Below are 20,613 nucleotides of genomic sequence, written 5' to 3'. Positions count from 1 at the left end.
AAAACTATGTATAAAATGCAGAACAATGATCTTCGAAAAAAGAAGCATGGTAGTCAAAATCCAGTTTTTCCGACCATCAAAATATAATTATTTGACTCTTTGCTCATTTAATAAACAAAATAAATTAAAAGAACAACACTTTATTTAAAAATCATGGCAGAAGTTGGTTGGGATGATGTTACTTATCTGCGTAAGAAACCTGTCAAGTCGACGGAAGCAAGATCTTCAAAAGTGAGGAGCAATATCATAAATACCTAACTAGCTATTTATTTTGTTTTCGATGTTTAGATTCGCTATACAGACAGACTATTTATGGCAAGGATATAAACCTCCCTAAGACTTATCATGGGGTCCAGAAGCACATTTTCTTAGGGTAATGTTAACCATCAAATGAAAGGGAGGGAGGGCAAAACTATTTTGTAAGAGAATGCATACATTTAGGTACTTACTGCAATTTAGTATTTTAATATTAAAATTCCTAGCTAACAATTCACCATGGAATTTTATCTATAAACATAGCTGATATAAAAAGAAATGAATAACTTTATTTTTTTTCAAGGACCATAGACTTAAGTATTTTTTATTTATATTTTTTTATATCTTGCTGCTGAAAATATGATTTTTCTATAAATAAGCTAAATGAGTTTAAATTACTTTCATTTTACTGATACTCTTCCTGCATGGTAAAAAGGGTTTCTAATTCCCAAGGTAACAGCTGTTTAGAATTACATTTTTTTAAAAATGTATTGTCTGTGAAGTTCTAAGTGTGAAAGTCAAAAATGTCTACTTTAGAAGAGTAAAAAAACTGTATGAAATGCATGTAACCTATGCTTAAAGCAATGCTTTTTTTAATTTTATATATATATATATATATATATATATATATATATATATATATATATATATATATATATATATATATATATAAATACATACATACATTTAGGCAATAAACTCAGCTATGCGCAGTGGTACCGAAATTGAAACTTCAAAAAAATGTGAGTCTATTAGTTATTTTTTCTTTTTCTTTTGTATATTTGTTTTATTTTTAACATGTATTTCAATAAATATTCTAGTTGGAGGTGGAGGTAATAAACAACATATTGGGTCTCGTGATACTTCTGCAGTTTGCAGGGACACTGAAGAGTTAAAAGGTTTGTTTTAATTTGATTGAAGTGCAAAAGGTTTTGGTGCTACTATACTTTTGTGCCCTTGCATCTTTTTATTTTATTTCATTGCATCACTATGAAAGATCATTATTTGAAATAAATTTACGTGTTTTTGCCAATCCAAAGTACAATCTAATGAAATTAACAAATTTAAAAATTTGAGAAAAATAAAGTCTGCCAAAATGCTAATATTTACCATTTTCTTGGTAAATATTAGCATTTTGGCAGGCTGTGACTGTGAAACCCTTTTCATTAAATTGATTTAATATTCACATAGCAAAATTTTTAAAAAGAACTTTTAAAATTAGGAAAAGTAGCCAATTGGAGAACTAGAGGCCACTAATGAAATTAACAAATTCCAATTTTCAAGAAAAAAAAGTGCTTATTTCTGCAGTAATGGATATTCAATAGTTATTAACCTGAGAATGAAGGAATGTTTTTGAAATCCTTTAATTCTGAAAATACACCAATGGATTCTTGCATGTTCAATAGTCTGGAGTGAAATGCAGAGTGCATATAATTACTATCGCCCTGCATATTTACAAGGCAGAGTGAACCATAATCTCTATTTTAATAATTGAAGTAGTCTTTAACATAGTATAATTTCTGTGCCACAAAACTTCATCTTTTTACTTTTCAGTTGAAACAGTATCTCTGGAGGTTGGCAAAATAATTCAAAAAGGTCGTATAGCAAAAGAAATGACACAAAAGGATCTTGCAACTGTAGGTTATTTCACCCTCACTCACAAAATCCTATTGTAATTGTTGCTTTCTTTTTTCACAGATTTGAAATAACTTACGATCTTCTTTTTATTTTTCAAAAGAAAATAAATGAAAAACCACAAGTTATAAATGATTATGAAGCAGGAAGAGCTATACCAAACAATCAGATACTCAGCAAAATTGAAAAAGTCATAGGTGAAGAATACTTTTTGTTGTTAAATTTTATCCAATCACACTGAAATTAAATGTATGTATTTATGTATGTAATTACAAAAGAGCTGCTTAACTACTTTGTAAAAATAAAACTTCAAAGATGATTATCTGACTTGTTATGCAATGTTGTGATTTTTTTGTGTGAAGAAATAAATGTGTTGGTTTCAATTTGATATCTTCAGCAACAAATCCTTGTACTTATTAAGAAAATTTCTTTTTGTGCTATTTACCTTTTACTTATTTTATTTACTTGTTACTCACATGTCTTTTAGGACTAAAATTGCGAGGAGCTGAGAAAGGACAACCAATTGGACCTAAAAAAACACAAAAATAGTGTGAGTGCCATGACCCATAAAACATCAGTATGAATTTGTATTAATGTATTCGATTTTTCTCTTACAATGTAAAATACTTTAAACTTTTAAAATTTCTTTTTACATGTTAAGCATGTTATATATACAAAAAAAGATATGATCATTTGAAGTTTTGATGATCACACATTTTGTGTTCTTTAATGTTTTCTAGCATGATTTCGAAAAGCTGTTTGCGTTTTTACAATTTATGATAAAAAGAAATGATAGATTTAAATCAAAATCAGCATAAAAAATCTTTTATGTTAAAATTGAAAGTTGTTATAAAGGAAATGTTTTTAAATTTTTCGCCAACTCGGTTGATCACCTTCTTTTAAATATCTTATAACAACTTCATCATAAGTGGCGTATCCACCATCACCACCTACACCTTTAAGTTAATTATTTTGGGAAACTTTAACGTTAGTTTTTTGTAAATTAGACATTCTAAAGCAAAAAATCACTTATACAATAAGTAAAAAAAACTTTTACTGTGAATTCGGTATTTTAAATGTTTTTCAAAATTATATCTAGTGATAATACAAAGCTATCTAACCAGGGTACTGACAAGGAAACGCTTAAAAGTAATAAATAGAAAATTTTTAACTTAATAATTCATCCATGAATCTTTAGTAAAGTTAATAACAGATTTTACACTTGAACAAACACTGTTGTCGGAAGAAATCTTTAAATTATATTTCACAATTTTGCTTTTAATAAGTTTTCCGCCATCTTACAATAAATGTTTTGCTCAAGCACCAAATGAACATCATCGCTTTATTGGTGATGGCTGATTTGTGCATAAATTCCAGTAATTACAAAAAATAGCAGTCTTGTTTCTGCTTGCTCATATAAGGCAGACTTTTTGAAATTTTATTCGTTAATTTTAAATCTAACACGTGCTTTTAAAAGAAGTAATCCAAGTTTTGATGAAATATTTTCCTCCAACGACAAAGAAAATTTCTTTATCTCGTTGTTTTGATGTTATTTTTCATCTTGAGATTAACCTCATGACCGAATCTCGATTGTTGTGCAGTCTTACAGGGATTTTTTTATCCTTAAGTAGAAAATTAATCATAAATTCAATCACTTTTTGTGAAAGGGTAAAAGGGCGTTCCATCATAAGCAACATGTTTAGCAATAACCTGTCCTAAACCTGCCTGTCTGGCTTGGAAAAAAGAAGGAGTCCAATGTTATTTGTTTGACATCAAGACCAAGTTTGTTTGAACTTGACCTGACCTCTAAGTTGATGCCGTTTTGAGAATTTAGATGGCTGATAAGTCCACTCGTGGATCCTCCTTGGATTTTAAGCACAAACCAAACAGAACATTTGGCTTCTTATGCTAACTTAGACCAAACTTTATTTGTACTTTTAAACTCCTCGAAAGGCATTTTTCCTCTTTTATTGCCGATATCTCAATGCATTTCTATTTAGTTCATTATGGCTTGAAAACGTTTCATTATAAAATAATGTAATGAAGATGTAGCTTTTGTAAAATAAGCATCGGCGTTTTATTTTTCCGTTAATAACGAATAAAGTACAAACTTCTTTATCAATCATCATTTAACATTAATCGGTTTTAAAATATTTTTTATATGTACCGGTTTGTACTGGATTATGTTTACCTAAATTTAGAATTTGTTCTTGATAATACATATTTGTTCGATTTACCGGTTCACCAATTTCGGTATTTCTGGAATGTCAATTCCTAGTCTCGTAATACTTATCCGTTTTCAGCAGTATGATGAGGTATGTCATTTGCTTAAATTAGAGTAAGCTATATTACTCGAATTTTAGAATCATATAAACAAGAACCAATTGAATTTGTTCCTGCTTTAAAGTTTGTAATACAAAATAAAAAAATATATCTAATAAATTTCAAAAAATAATAGACATCTGCGTTTTCAAATATCGCATTAATCTTTTCGCAGCGCGTCTTCGATATATTAACTTCTTTCTTCGTTTTCTATTCGTGTATCTATAAGTAAAAAAAGCGTTTTAATTTATACAAATCTTTTCCTCTTTAACACTCATTTAAGATGTCATCTTGTAGCTGACCAGCGTACAAAATAATTATGATTAATTTTGGACGTTAGGTTTTTATAAATCATAACCTTATTATTTAAATTTAAAACTATGAAAATGTAAATTACGTTTATTACTTTCCATTACCGCCTCCTCTATGACCTTTTCCTCTACGACTTCCTCCTCAACGACCTCCTCCTCTATGACCTCCTTCGAATAAGTTAACATTATTTCTATCAAATAGTTTGCCTCGAAACTTACATACTTTTATGATAATTCCTTGACCCTTCATCTTCCTAAATTGAAAATAACTGAACTAAAACCTATTCCATTTGTTTTTTTATTTATCAATAGATTTTATTGAAGAATGGAAAAACCATAATTGTTAAAGAAACTTTAAAAAGTTTTGTATCGTGGGGTAACTCCCCCAAAAAAATCCCAAAATGACGTTATTTTGAATATTCTGCGATTGGACGAATTCTAATCGTGAGTGAGTAGACTAATTTTCACTGGCAGTCCATTTTTAGTCAAGTTACCCTTAAACTAACATTTATTTGAAGTTTTTGTTAAAGGATCATTGGCTTAATGTGATGTCCTTTCTTAATAAAGGAATTTTAAACCTCCCACACCCATAAATACTCACAAAACTTCTTTTTTTAAACATAATGATATAAACTTATTTAATATACAGTTAACAGTTATATTAAGATATAGTATTATTTAGGAAGTTTTGTAAATTAATAGCATTGTAAACTTATAATATCTATAAATAGATTTATAATATTGTAATAAAAGTTTACAACATTTTAACTTTTTTTATCTTCTTCAAAGGTGCAGATTATCGCATATTTTTCGAGTTCTTTATTGTGTTACAGCTGTGTATCGATGATGTATCGTGTTAACAATTGGACATGTTTCAATTGCGTATCGTTTTTCTATTGTTTATCGTGTTTCAATTGTATTGAAGATGCTCAAATTGATTCTTATGGTTCTTGTTAAACTATTTCTTGTTGTTAAGGTCTTTAGAATATTTTCTATACATTTAGGTAAAAAACATTTTTAACCAATAGATGTTTTAGACGGTTTAAAAAAATGTTCTTAAAAGTCTTAAAAGTCTTTTGATGTGCATTAATAATAGCTAAAGACCATGAAATGCGGCTCTGCGGTGGTAGAAACTAACCCTTAGTTCAAATTTAATAAGAAAATAATTTTTGATTTTAAATCCAAAAAGTTTTCTCAGGATATTGCTGGGAATTTTGTATCTATTTAATTTATTGGTCAAAATCAAAATATAATTAAAAGGTTTTGCTTCTCAGGGCAAATCCAGCTCTTTGTTTAAGCTCCTTACATAGAGATAAGTTGAGGCTAAAGTACGTCTTTTTACATCTTTTTTTCTTTTACTTTTAAAAAGTATTCTTGTTAAAAAATCCCCCAAACTTTACACGTTTTTATTCTCTTCTAAGCTTCCTCAGATAAAATCCTCATTTTTCCCTCTAACTTAAGGCCTGTGAACAAACATTTTGTGAAGGTTCTAGGAAATGGAAGGGTTCTAGGTAGAGCAAGACATGTAAAGACACTCTTTTTTTAGGTTTTATCTTTATCCTGAACAATTTACTGAAGTGCCTCGTGGATACTACTTTTGTTAATAATTTAGTGGTACATGGCTGGACACCACGTACCACTGAAGCTTTTCAAAGTAACTAGCCATAATTTTGGGGGAAATCTAAGTTGATCAAGAATTCTACATGCTTCAAAAGAAATGTTGATATGTGATAAGATTCATTGATTGCGAAAACAGATTTAGCAACATTCACGCTGATTTTATCGATTCCTATACTTTAATTACTTTGAAGAGTTTGGAAGGCAGTACATTTTTAGTTCGATTAGATTCGCCTGTGAAAGTGTCAAATAGTTTTAGATATACTTTTGATATATCATTAGATGTTATATTTCTTTTAAAAAATAATTTGGCATGTCTTCAAGCTTATAAACGTTAGGAAGCTCCTCACAACACAGTGGGGTAGAGGTCGACAAAAACACGAAAAATCAACATTCGAATTTCCTTAGTTTTTCTTTTTAATACATATAATTTAAATATACATCCCATAGACTATGAAATTGCTTATAAGCTTTTTTATTTAGATTTATTCAGTTGAGAGGTCCCTAAACATAATTTTTCAAGTATCTGTGATTGTAACAAAACGTTTCATTAAAAAGGCTAATCATATTTTCATCGTCATTTTTATCAAACCTCTTGTGTAATTTAAGTATATGTGAGTTCAATATATCTTTTTGCTGTTAAAATTTTTAAAAAAGGAAAGTTGCAAGCTTTTAATATTTATAATTACCTTTTATGCGTTAAGTAATAATGCAATATAAAAAAACCTCCAAACTTTAATTCAAAACTGAAAGTTTCTTATATTGCACTATTTTGCATTATTTTTCTCTGTTTGCTTGAATTCTGGTCAGCTTGGATAAATGTTATTCAACATAGAAATGTTATTGAAATCTAAACTTCATTAATTATCTCGAGCTAGGCTTATCCAATAATATATATATATATATATATATATATATATATATATATATATATATATATATATATATATATATATATATATATATATATATATATATATATATATATATATACTAATTTTAGTTTAAAAATTAACATAGTGTACGGACAATTTTTTTGTTTAAACTTTTAACTCTTTTCAAATAAACTTATATAACTTTTCATATATTAATATATTTTTAAGTAATACACTTAAAATTACTTTAATATTATAATATTTCTTTAAAAACTCTTAATTACAACTATCTATATACTTTTAAATGTTGTTTTGATCAAATATAGATACTTTTCATTAATGTACGGACAATTATTTTGCCCACTGTATATATGTATATATATATATATATATATATATATATATATATATATATATATATATATATATATATATATATATATATATATATATATATATATATATATATATATATATATATATATATACATACATATATACAGTGGGCAAAATAATTGTCCGTACATTAATGAAAAGTATCTATATTTGATCAAAACAACATTTAAAAGTATATAGATAGTTGTAATTAAGAGTTTTTAAAGAAATATTATAATATTAAAGTAATTTTAAGTGTATTACTTAAAAATATATTAATATATGAAAAGTTATATAAGTTTATTTGAAAAGAGTTAAAAGTTTAAACAAAAAAATTGTCCGTACACTATGTTAATTTTTAAACTAAAATTAGTTAAAATTAAATTAATATCTTGTTGGACCACCATCAGCTTCAATAACTGCTCTACAACGATTTTTCATTGATGAGACGAGTTTAGACGTAATTTCTTGATTAATTGATGACCAAACATCTAAAACCAATTCTTTGAGCTCGTTTTTATTCTATGGAGCTCGATCTTTCATTCTTTTTTCCACCACCGACCATAAATGTTCTATAGGGTTCAAATCGGGCGATTGTGCAACCCAATCCAACACGTTAATGCCATTTGCAGCAAGATATCTGGTTACAGATCCAGCTTTGTGCTTTGGATCGTTGTCATGTTGGAATATAAATTCCGTTCCAAGTTCTAGTTTTCTTGCCGAAGCCAACAAATTCCGTTCTAATACGGATCTATATAAGTGTTGATCCATTTTCTCATCAATAAATTCAATTTTGCCAACACCGGACGCACTCATGCAGCCCCAAACCATAACATTTCCACCACAAAGTTTAAATGCTGCCTTCAAACACTTCACATTATATTCTTCTCCGGCTCTTCTATAAACTTTTGCACCACCATCAGCTCCATATAAATTAAATTTACTCTCGTCTGATCAAATAATCATATTCCAGAATGTATCATCCTTCAGAACATGTTCCTTTGCCCACTGCAACCGTTTTCTCTTGTTCACTATGCTGATGAATGGTTTTCTCCGTGGCGTCCCTGCAAAAATATTGGCTTCATTCAGTCTGTTCCTAATTTTTTGTGGCGATAATTTAATATTTAATTCATTTTCCAGCTCTTTTGATACTTCTACTGCATTTTTTCTTCTATTCTGCTCGATTTTCCCAACTATGCACCTGTCAACTCTTGGCGTTGTTGATCTTTTTCTGCCTCGTACACCATTATTTGCCACTGTTTTTTTTTTAAATACTTTTCCCATGTATATTGAACAGAGATTGGTGGTATTTTCAACATTTTTTCAACTTTTTTAATTGATAATCCATTTTCCCTATAAAAAATTACTCGTTTACGTAAGTCAATACCATATTCTTTTCTTTTTCATTGCCACGTAGTTAAGAAAAGGGTTATTTTTATTTATTAAAGTATTATTTAACCTAAAAGTACAAGATATTAATATAAAAATCATTTATAAACAAAATATTACCTTTTAAATCAAACGTACGGATTTTTTTTGGTTTTAAAATTTTTAAAACTTTTAAATAAGTTAATTATAATTTAAATTGTCGGGAGAAAATTAAAGATGGTGTATCGTTTTTATTTGTTTTCTTGTGCGCTATCTATTGGTTTAATTTATTTTTTTCTATCATTTAAAGTTTTAGAGCTTTTTTCAAAAAACCTTATTTTTCATTAATGTACGGACAATTATTTTGCCCACTGCTTCGATCATATAAACTGATAGATACGCCGCGCGTAAACTATTTTGAAGCCAACATCTTTTAGCGCGTGACGTCACGTTTGGGCAAAAAAAAAAAAACGATAGAAACGAAATAAAGTTTTTAGAATAGAAAACTTAACATTAAATGTTAATTTTTGTATTAAATCTTATTATTATTTTTTATTAAACATTATTAAATTTATTACTATTTTGTATTAAATTTAAATGCATTCATAAATTTATTAGCATAAAAAACGTAACAGTTAATACAAAGTTATGTTATATAATGCTTTACATTAATATACAAAATAACTTCTTATTGATTCGAAAATAAAATTTGCTTTGTTAATACACTTCGTATACGTTTATAATGTCGTAAATCGTTGATCGAGTCGGCTTTGTGGTGCAATCGTATCTTTAAATATTTAGCGATAATAATTTTGACTAAAGATATTACATGATTACCTTGAGGATCTTCATCAAACATATGATCATGCAAACATTTAAAAACAGATTTGTGCATATTGCGCAAACATTTGATTACTAATATTTCCATTAAGTTCTTTTTATTTAAATTATCTGTTTGCTCAAATATTCTAAATTCTTTTTCAGCCAACTTGCATAAATAAATAACGTCAGTGATACGTTTATAAGGCCGCTCTTTGGATTTAAGGAATACTGTTTCAGAGTCACAAGTGTAGAAGTATTTTCATCTGAAGTTAAAGCACAAATACAAGGATTACATTTTACAATTTGTATAACTTGCCGAACTACAAACCCAGCAATGTAGCTTTCAACATCAACAACGTAAAATGACAGTGTTTCAAGTTCAGGAAGCTTATAATACATATGATCATTTAACTGACTTTCAAAAATATCATTACCATCCTTTAAATTAGCATCTAAACATTGAATTCCTGATGGTATAATTTGAGACTTATGGTTACTACTTACAGTTAAAATTGATATTGGTGTTTGATCTAAGCAATTTGCATTTGGAGAACCAGTCACTTCACAATGAATCAAAAGACATTTATATGCACTTTCAAATTGGCGAGCTGTCGAATTGTTATTATGACCACTGCAACTACGAATAGCACTAAAAAAAACTTCAAGATGGTCTTGAGAAAATTTATATGCTAAAACATATTTCAATATTGGTTCATTGCTAAAAACATTTTCTTCATAAATTGACTTCAAAGAATTCAGACTAATTATCATGCCTAGAAAACCCATTTTTCTTCCTGCTGTATACATAAATTGTCCATCTGGTAATTCTTTAAGGCTTTTCAGATATTTAATTATTTGATCAATTCGTAAAAATATTTTTTCTTTGTTCCAATTTTGTATCCCACACTTAAAACTTTTGGCTAGTAAATTCCGGCTATTTAAAATATCGAATGCATCATTAATATTTGTAATGAAAGTTTCAGTTGGTTCACTATTTTTAAAATTTAAAGGGTGGTTTGTTTGTCTTAAATACTTTAATGCCTTTGCCACACTTAAACTGAAAGTCTGAGCTGCAACTTTCACTTTCATTTTTTCCTGTGTCCAGTCAATGTGTCGATTTCTAATTTTTGTAGCGATGTGCAGACCTTCACTATTCTGTATATCTACTAATTTCTGTAAGTATGACCACTCAATAGAATTTCCATTAGTATCATAGATTGCTGGTCTACTTGCTAATGTATTTCTTATGAGCTTCAACATATGTGGAGGATCAGGTAAAATGTGTATAGGACGATGTGATATAGGATGAGGAAACCAAGTCTTCATATTTTCAATAGAAATATTGGATCCTAAAAAACTTGCCATACTAATATTTGAAGCAATTCCATCAAATGTAAGTGATATGACTTCCACACCGCTTTCATAAATAAATTGTAGACAACGTTTAACAATATTAGCTTTTTCATAACCACCTAAACCATCAATTAAAAAATACGCAACAGGAAGTTTCCAGCGTCCATTCACACAGTTTACCATGAAAACTAGAGCTTCTTTTGCTTCGGGTAAATTATCATTACTAATATCAGCACCAAAATCAACATAACCAGAAAATTTATGGCCTGTCCATTCAATTTTTTTTCTAATGGCCATCTCATCTAACATCAATGAACACACAACACGTTGATCAATTTTCTGAGTCTCTTTTACTTTGTTATGAAGAGTAACTAAAGCTTCTTTACTAAATCCAAGGGAACAGTCAACACTTTTATACCATTTTTGTATAGTTCGTGGATGAGGAAGAGCATTATTAAATGTTTTCCTAACGTAACTGTATGCTTTAGCAGAATAAAAATTTAATGTTAAAACAAAGCTCCTTAATTCTGGTGGGTAATGCTTTTTATTTTTTCCTTGTAAAATCCAACAAAATAATTGTTTTGTAGACTCAGACATAGTTCCCTGTAATTAAAAAGATCAAATGAATTTATATATCCATACAATAAAAATAAATAGCAACACACAGTATATATGACATGATAAATAAACAGTTAAAACCTGTTCTATTATGTCACCAGTAAATAAAACTATTCCTACTGTAATTATATGGTTTGAATTTAACTGTTGGCTAATGATTAATGTTGTAAATTTTATATCATAAAAATTTGTTAAATTAAAACCATATTTCAACTGTAGGCCAGCTAAAACAAAATAAAGGCAAAGATAGAACTAAAAAAAGTCACAAATATTTTAGAGAGAAACAGCAATTATGGTCAAAAGAGTCAAGAAATGCAAGTGTTTCATAACTATTCTTATCACAAAATATATATCATACCATTAGTGTAGTTGATATTTCTTCAGAAATCATACTTTTTGATTTAAGATGACTAAGAAATGAATGTAAGTCTTTAATCCTTTTTATTAGACGACGCTTGGATTGTTGAAGCATTTTAATTGTCTTTTGTTTAACAGCAAGTTTACTTATAGTTAATTTTAAAAACTTTTTGCTATTCTCTGGTGTTATTATATCATTTTCATCAAAGTCACCAATATACCGTTTACCATTGGTAGTAGGATTGATTTGACATTTTTCAATATCAATCTTCCTAAAAATATGTAGGTATTATATGTCACAAAAAGTAAACTTAAACATTTAAAATCAATGCCATCGTAAAAGTTGCAGTTACATAAGACTTACTGTATCGAATCATTAGTGATATTGCTGTCAACATTAATGATATAATTGTCAACACTATTGTTCCTAAAAATATGTAGGTATTATATGTTACAAAAACTTAACTCAAACATTTTAAATAAATGTATGCTATTATAAAAGTATTAGTTATGTTATTGTAAGATAGACTTACTTTATTAAACCAGTAGTGATATTATCTGAAATAATATTTTGTCTGTTTTTTGATGGTTTTCTAGGATTACTAATTTTTCTTAAATGTGTTGGAAAATCAAATATAGAAGGGATTGCATCATTTTTTAATTTCTTTTGTGAACTCCAAGGACTTTCATTATAACAGTCACTAGTGAAATGTTTACCACAAAGTTTAGATTGTTTACTAGGGGTAAAACCATCCCTCCGCATAACTTGTATCCATTTCCTCCTTAATTCCACATCTTTTGGAAAACTATCAAAAAAAAAAAAAGTATTTAATAGTTGCATTAATATAATAAACTAATTTATTTTCAAAAATATAAGATAGGAAATTAGTTTAAGAATAATTTTTGGCTACTTACCCATGAAAAGTAACCCCTTTAGTATATCTTTGAGTGCAATTATATGCAGAACATGATGCAACCATTTTCGTTATATACCTATATTCTATTCGAAAATTTAAATTTAAACAAAATAATATACATATCAAATATTAAAACTTGTTAAAAAGTGTTAAATACATCTAGTTATTTATGTCCTAAACCGATATTACAAATTGTTAAATGCCCAAACGTGACGTCACGTGCTAATAGATGTTGGCTTAAAAAGTGTGTTAAGAAAAATTACGGTAAGGCGTATCTATCAGTTTATATGATCGAAGGCCCACTGTATATATATATATATATATATATATATATATATATATATATATATATATATATATATATATATATATATATATATATATATATATATATATATATATATATATATATATATATATATATATATATATATATATATATATATCTGTGTGTGTGTGTGTGTGTGTGTGTGTGTGTGTGTGTGTGTATACACATACATATTATCGCGACAAAGATGTTAGGTTTACGCTTTAGATTCTGGAGCTGTTAACGGAAGTTTAGGAGGGCAGTACCTTGACTCGGCATATTTACTTAATAATGAGTTATGAATATTAGAACTGAGACCTCAGATCAACATAATAAACACAAATACTGTGAATTAAAATTTAGAATGCACAACGATTAACGTCAATTCAATTTACCGTGTTTCAAACTCACTCCAGGTTTTTAGAACTTCCAATACACTTGAATAATGGATGTTGTATTGTCGGAAATTGAAAAATGTTGTCTTAAAAAAGAAAAAGGATTAAGTAAAGTCCATAGATAAAATACATAAAATGCTTAAATATAAGTTACATATTGGAGTTTGATGCATAACTGGCAAGTGGAAATAAAGCAAAAACAATTTGAAAGGAAATAAAATTCCTCGATGCCATTAGCAATTTTTTTGCTCAGTCTGATAGGATACAACAAACAAAAAGAGTAAGGGATCCGAGAGAAGTTGGCGAAAGTCTCAAATTCGGCCATATTTGGCCCAAATTTAGACGATTTGTATGAAAATCGACCAAAAAAAGGGCTATTGTCGCCGATTCCGGTGCTTGCCAGCCTTTCTGTTGACTGTCTTTGTCATTTTTGTGCTCAGCCTGATAGGTTACAAGCAAAAATGAGCAAGACTTTCAAAAGAGCTCGGTGAAAGTGGCCAAAATCGTGACATTTGGCCCAAATTCGTTAGATTTGTGTGGAAATGGACCCAACACTGCTATGAAATTTGACCGCCAGGTTGAAGTTTGTGTGAATTAAAAAATTCTGATTAATAAAGTCTTTACTAGTTTATAGTAATGGGAAGCAATTGAGTTTGAAATCAAAATCGCGTGCTATGTTAGTGCATTTTCAAAAAATAAATGCTATATTTCATCAATTTTTTATTTCTTAAAAATTTACAAAATGAGCTGAAAAATCCTGGGAACTACAAAGTTTTATACAAAATAAAAAACCAAGTTAACAGAAAATGTCGGGAAGATATGGTGTTTACTGTGTCTGTCTGGAACATAAAGGTGCAAGATCAAAGAAGTTAACTGCAGTTTCTGAACCTATCATTCAGAAAATAAATGCTTTTGTTAATTACAAATATGATTCTAACTTAGAAGCATATTCTACAATGATTTGCTCTACTTGTCAAAGAAACCTTTACCAACTTGACTCAGACAAAAGTACTGCTAGAAGTTCGGCGCTAGTGCACTTTCGCACCCCCCCCCCCTTTTTTTTTTATTGCAGATTATGATAGAGAATTTTATGCTGATTCAGAAAAATATAAAAACATAGAATAAAAATCAACTGAAAGTGCTCTAATTCGAAGTCAAAGTTGTAAAAAATCCCACTTAAAATCCTAATATTCGCCATTTTTTAAAAATCTTTTTCAAAAACGCTTTCGGTTTTAACGAAAATTAATTACCGTTATATTGCGCGTTAAGCAGACCTGGTTTCGATTAGCCTTTGCATTATTATTTTTAAGGATTATAACGAAAGTGTTTTAACGAAATGAAATTAATGGAAGATTTTAAATAAAGGTTGAACGTAGAATGTGAGAATGTAGACAAATTTATGAATCATCATTATTGTATTGCCCTATCCCTAACCCTATCCCTATCCCTATCCCTAACCTTATCCTTAACCCTTACCCTTACCCTGACCCTAACCGCCTATCCAACCAGCTTTGTTGTGTAATATAAATCGTACTGTTATAATAAAATAATTGCGCATGCGTGTACAATACTGCGCTCTGAGTAGCTTATGGCCACGTCGCACAGTGGGCCAGAATTCACTTTTACTGGACAAAATTCGTAACTAATTTAATATTAGAGCTATATTCACTAAAATTAGTATGAGTACTAATATGATGTCTGCGCTTTTTATGAAGGTAATATTTTTTTATTTCGTTGCTATGGATACCTTTTTTTACTTAGCAACAACCTATTTTTGTTATCTGCAGATATTTTATAAGTGCTATATTCACTAAATTTGTCATGAGTACCAATATGAGATCACACTTCTTACAAAAGTGATAATTTTTTAAATTTAGTTGCTATGGATACTTATATTGCTTAGTTTCCGGATACTCTCCTTAGTTACAAAGTGGTAAATTGATATTTGAATATTTTATCGGATTTTTGTCCCACCTATATTGAATAACAATTGAGTATTTAGGTAAATAATGTTTTAGGAATAATAAAAGCAAAAATAGTGCAAGAAAACATTGTCAACTTTAAATTGCATCAAAAAATTATAAAACAATAATATCGTTTGAACCTTCCCATCAATCATTGTATGTTCAATAATACAAATTACTTCAATAGAAGATCTACAAACCTCAAATAAAATCATTCCCAAGCTTTCTATCTCACTTTTAATGTACTGATCTTCTTCAATCACAGATTCCTTGGATTCCATTTTGTATGCAAATCTTATGGGTCTACAATTGCCTGTGGAGGACGACTTTTGATTTTTCCAAATAGGCACCTTTTCGTTGCTGTTGTTAAATCCAGTCAAAACTAATGGTACTAGACAAGTAATAAATAGTGATTCTTCACGCTTTAAATCTCTGTTAATGTCGGGTTCTGATAAAACTTGTTTATAAATACTTTAGCCAGTAGCACCATCAAAACCAGCCTTACACGTTAGTGTGATTGTTTTTATTGCTTTGTCGTTCAATATCAAGTGCCTTAGCACAGGTTCCCGAACTGCACAGATTCTTATCAAAGTATAAATTATTAAATCTTTTAAAGGAACTGAAGCTGAATAGTCCTCCACTGTTATGTTTGCAGGATAACATTTCAATTTTGCATCTCTGACATCATTGTAAGCAGGGTAAATGTTATATTCTTTCTCCAAGGCTCCGCTTCTAACCAATTGATAGGAAGCTTTTGTCAGACTTGCATCAATTAATAAAGCCAGTGCTTCGTCTGCTGAATATTTAGTTGCTTTATCTGTATTTGAAATATTTAAAACGTTCTTGGCAGCAATAATAATAGATTCATCTCTAAATTTTTTATTAGCAGCAAAAAATAATTCATTGGATGAATGAGATTCACTTAAACAAGATACACGCCGTTTTTTAGTTTTATTAGAACTATTATCAAATGCAACTGGTTTTCGACCACGTCTACTTGCAGTTGGCTCATTGTCTTTTTTTCTGACAATTAAATATTCATTAAGCCAGCTCACAAACTTCTTTTCAAAATTTTTGACAGTATAGTTTGCAGATTTCCACTTTTTTTTATACAAGTAAACAAATCGTTGAACAGCGTGTCTAAAATCAACGTCTTTAAAATCAGCAAATTTTGGCTGAATAAATTTTAATATATCTTCAGAAATATATTATTTTGAAATACTAAGATTGTTTTTTAGGAGAAAATTATGAATGTCTAAGTTTAATAAAACCATATCTAAATAATTATTGTAACAAGTATTTTGTATTTAAAAGTTTAATGTTATAATATATATGCCGTCCGGACTACTGATACTTGTTATTAATTAAGTTACTACAAGTGCTAGTAATTAAAATTAAAAGTAATTAAATTACTGTTAGTGTTAGTAATTAAATTACTAACAACTACCGAAAATATGTTGTTGCTATGCTATGCAAAGTAAGGTATCCTTACTAACCAAAAAAAATAATCTCATAAGAATTGTGAATCTCATTTTAATACATACCCCCAATATTGTGTACTTAGCGCATGTAAAATACTGTTAAAACAACGTTAATGTAAAAATGAGTTGTTGCCATGCAAAATTTAGTACCATAGCAACCAAGTTAAAACATATATAAAATCTGAACGGGGATTTAAGGGGACGAGCAATCAATTAAAACTCAATTGAAGCATCATATAGATCAAATAAATATAAGATAGCACATGGCAAATTGTGGTAATTATTAGTTATAGTGCGGCAAAAAACAAATTTCTTAAGGAATTTTTTTTTTAATCTGTGATTTTCAAAGTATAACATGCTATGACAAATATGCGATAACATATATATGAGATAACATGCTATGACAAATTTATTTCACACATTTGGTTTTTCTTATCTCTATATACTCTAGAATAACATGTACTAATTTTTTGTTTCAAAAACGTAGATGTAATTGAAATATAACACAACGTTAATATCATCGTTAATTACTTATTTAAAATTTTTTTTTTTTTTAATTTCAATATTCAAATGCTTAGAGTCCTGGTAACTAAGGGATTTAATATAAATAAGTTATCAATAAATTTCTCCTAATATATATAGATACTAAAATTAAATAAGTTTTCAAGATTAGACAACTAAAATTTTTCCCATTTTGTCCACCTTCTGGCCCACTGTGCGTCGAGCGCATTACGCTCTACGAAGACACTTCGTAAAAACATCCTTTAACAACTTTTTTAACGTAAAAACCATGCCATTAATGTATTGCTTTTTTAAGCTAAAAGATCATTAACTTATTCTTCTCAAAATGGCGAATATTAGGGTTTTTAGTGGGATATTTTACAACTTTGACTTCGAATTAGAGCACTTTCCGTTGATTTTCAAGTCTATGTTTTTATATTTTTCTGAATCAGCATAAAATTCTCTATCATAATCTGCAATAAAAAAGGGGGTTGCGAAAGTGCACTAGCGCCAGAAGTTCTTGGTTATCAAAAGTATTTTGATACTTGGTTATCAAAAGTAATCCAAGGTATCAAAATATATATAAAAAATTTTTATTTTAAGCCTTTTTACTTTAAGGTTATTCAAAAATATGTTATAAATGGTATGGTGTTTGAACAACAAATATTTTTTAAGGAAAAAACATCACATCAAAACTGATTTAATCAAATTACAGTTGAAATTAAATCATTGAAGTAACAAAACCAAATTTATCTTTACAGATTCATGTAGAATCAGTAGTCTGACGTGGTGTTGATATATTAGATACTATTCAATCTACACAACCTGAAACTGTTGATGACAAAAATACAAATTTATGCTGACAATGTTTTGGTATTTTAGGTAAAAATCTGATGTTTTAAAATTATTTGGATTATAATATATCACATTATGCATGTATGAGTGTATGTATGTATGTATGTATGTATGTATGTATGTATGTATGTATGTATGTATGTATGTATGTATGTATGTATGTATGTATGTATGTATGTATGTATGTATGTATGTATGTATGTATGTATGTATGTATGTATGTATGTATGTATGTATGTATGTATGTATGTGTGTGTATGTATGTATGTATGTATGTATGTATGTATGTATGTATATGTATGTATGTATGTATGTATGTATGTATATATGTATGTATGTATGTATGTATGTATGTATGTATGTATGTATGTATGTATGTATGTATGTATGTATGTATGTATGTATGTATGTATGTATGTATGTATGTATGTATGTATGTAATATATACATTATTTGCAACAGAAAATGTAATAAGCTTTTATCATTCTTTAGTTTACTCTTTATTCACTTTTAAATTACAAACTTTGTAATATGCAATTTTTTTAACTTTCTAATTTAGCAAGATAATTCTTATACCTTGCATAATTGTAAATATGATGCTTTACACAATTTAAAAAAAGATAGAGATAATCTTCAATTATTTGATTATTGTTCTTATTTTGTATGTGAATTTCTTTTTTTATAAATTCTTGTCTATTTTTTTTTTTAAGGTGCTGGAAGACCTCATAATTGCTGTAAAAGTCAGGCAGTTGTAAACCTTACTGATTTAGCCTTCGGTATTGGAGCTTTACAGGCAGAATTACAAAATTTAAAAAACAGAAAAGAACAGTTGGCTTCAAATAACAAGGGGCAACACTCAATCTATCAACTGGTGGTAACCCAATTCGTATTACCGTAGGAATCTCGGATTTGAAATCAGAAAGAACCAAATCTGCAAGTATGATGCCTTTTCAGATGCTGCTGACTTTACAGAGTGTTTTAGAACTTTCCAAAGCAGGAACTCAGGTTTTGGTTTCCATTCTAAAGAGTTCGTTCGGACCAAATTGCATTAGCAAAAATATATTTGGGAAACTTAAAGAACTTCAGTCATATATTGAATCCTTTTATACTGCAGATTTAGTTGAGTTTAAAGAAAAGGCAGGGTTAAAAATAGACTGTAATTTGGTTTTTGTTAAAAATACAAGTGATTTTGTAATGCATATTATAAACGAAAGGAAACTAAACCCTTATAACCCAGATTTTAGCTATAGTTGAGGACATTCCTGAATCCAACTGGAATTTAGGACTGATTCTATGGAAACTTAAGTTGGAGGAAGTAAACTATTATATAGCTTTTGACTTAAAATGTGCAAATGCTGTACTAGGTCTGTCTACACATTCTGGAAAATATGCCTGTTTATACTGTACAGGATTATGTTCTTTAATTTCTGGAGATTGTAGGATATTTGGAAGTCTTGATTACTGGGCTCAGAAATATAAAGATGATGGATGCCCACACACAAAAATGTCAAATTATTACAATGTAATTAATAAAAGATTAATTTATTTGAATGAGAATCCTGAAAAATTAGTTATTCATAAGATAGCTCCACCAGAATTACACATGATGATGGGGGCAGTTGGAGTTTTAGGAAAAGTATTATTGTTCCTCTGGAAACCTGGTTTTAAAATTTGGTTGACTTGTCATTATATTATCTTTTAAGGCCACCACAGAATTGGGTGGGATGGAAATAACTCCAACAAAATGCTTGAAAAGTTAGATTATCTTGAACAAGCTGTGATTGAGGAAATCCCAATATGCCATTATCTGATATTAGCTGTAATTTACTGCTTGCGAGCTTTTAAATCAGTAAAGGATGCTGCTTTTGGTAAAGATTTAAAAACAGAACTTGAAACAACTATAAATAATTTTACTGATACTTTTAAATCCCTGCAAAATGACATCTATAATGCAAATATAGAGGGATTAACCTTATCTACAACATGGGAAATACATATAATTGTGAACTACATTGTTCCATTTGTAAAACATAACATGGGACTGGGAAATTTTGCAGAACAGGCTGGCAAGGCAGTGCATGCTAAATTTAAACCTAACTGGAAAAAATATAAACTCAGCACAGAACATATTAAACATGGAGAAAAGTTAAAAAAGGCTGTTGTCGATTTTAACACAAGAAGAGTTTGATAATAGTATCATCCGTGTTGTAATCTTCATTGTAAAATATATGAATTGAAAAAAGGGATGAAAATTGACTATTTTTTATACGTAGCACGCGATTTTG

General features: G+C 28.7%; 2 protein-coding genes across 6 annotated transcripts; both read left to right on the top strand.

Annotated features, from left to right (window-relative positions):
- The first annotated feature begins 22 nt into the window (after positions 1–22).
- LOC145181075 (endothelial differentiation-related factor 1 homolog) lies at positions 23–5,481 on the top strand. 4 transcript variants are annotated; one of them, XM_090072004.1, is made up of 7 exons: positions 23–231; positions 947–998; positions 1,077–1,154; positions 1,810–1,892; positions 1,994–2,087; positions 2,378–2,440; positions 5,319–5,481. In XM_090072004.1, exons 1-6 carry the CDS (start codon positions 154–156, stop codon positions 2,437–2,439), a joined length of 447 nt encoding a protein of 148 aa, XP_089928130.1. In that variant the 5' UTR covers positions 23–153; the 3' UTR covers position 2,440; positions 5,319–5,481. The 4 variants fall into 4 exon arrangements, with proteins under 4 accessions (XP_089928130.1, XP_089928131.1, XP_089928129.1 ...); XM_090072005.1 differs by having other exon boundaries at positions 5,313–5,481; XM_090072003.1 differs by having other exon boundaries at positions 2,378–2,467; positions 5,313–5,481.
- Positions 5,482–17,627: 12,146 nt separating this feature from the next.
- On the top strand, positions 17,628–20,580 carry LOC145195428 (uncharacterized). Of its 2 annotated transcripts, none has more exons than XM_090071923.1 (3): positions 17,628–18,041; positions 18,235–18,355; positions 19,099–20,580. In XM_090071923.1, the coding sequence occupies exon 3, from the start codon at positions 20,073–20,075 to the stop codon at positions 20,514–20,516; it is 444 nt and encodes a 147-aa protein (XP_089928049.1). In that variant the 5' UTR covers positions 17,628–18,041; positions 18,235–18,355; positions 19,099–20,072; the 3' UTR covers positions 20,517–20,580. The 2 variants fall into 2 exon arrangements, with proteins under 2 accessions (XP_089928049.1, XP_089928048.1); XM_090071922.1 differs by having other exon boundaries at positions 19,039–20,580.
- The last annotated feature ends 33 nt before the right edge of the window (positions 20,581–20,613 follow it).

Source organism: Hydra viridissima, unplaced genomic scaffold, assembly GCF_058129835.1.
Source record: "Hydra viridissima isolate aposymbiotic clone 2 unplaced genomic scaffold, HvirCarnegie_v1 scaffold_14, whole genome shotgun sequence".
NCBI classification, from domain to species: Eukaryota; Metazoa; Cnidaria; class Hydrozoa; order Anthoathecata; family Hydridae; genus Hydra; species Hydra viridissima.
Note: the sequence above shows the minus strand (reverse complement) of the source record. Positions and strands in the feature narration are given on the sequence as shown.

Coding starts and splice junctions, on each gene's coding strand:
- LOC145195428 (XM_090071923.1), top strand. CDS start 20,073: ATGCTTGAAAAGTTAGATTATCTTGAACAAGCTGTGATTGAGGAAATC.
- LOC145181075 (XM_090072004.1), top strand. CDS start 154: ATGGCAGAAGTTGGTTGGGATGATGTTACTTATCTGCGTAAGAAACCT. Junction 232..946: donor CGGAAGCAAGATCTTCAAAA/GTGAGGAGCAAT, acceptor ACATACATTTAG/GCAATAAACTCAGCTATGCG. Junction 1,893..1,993: donor CACAAAAGGATCTTGCAACT/GTAGGTTATTTC, acceptor ATTTTTCAAAAG/AAAATAAATGAAAAACCACA.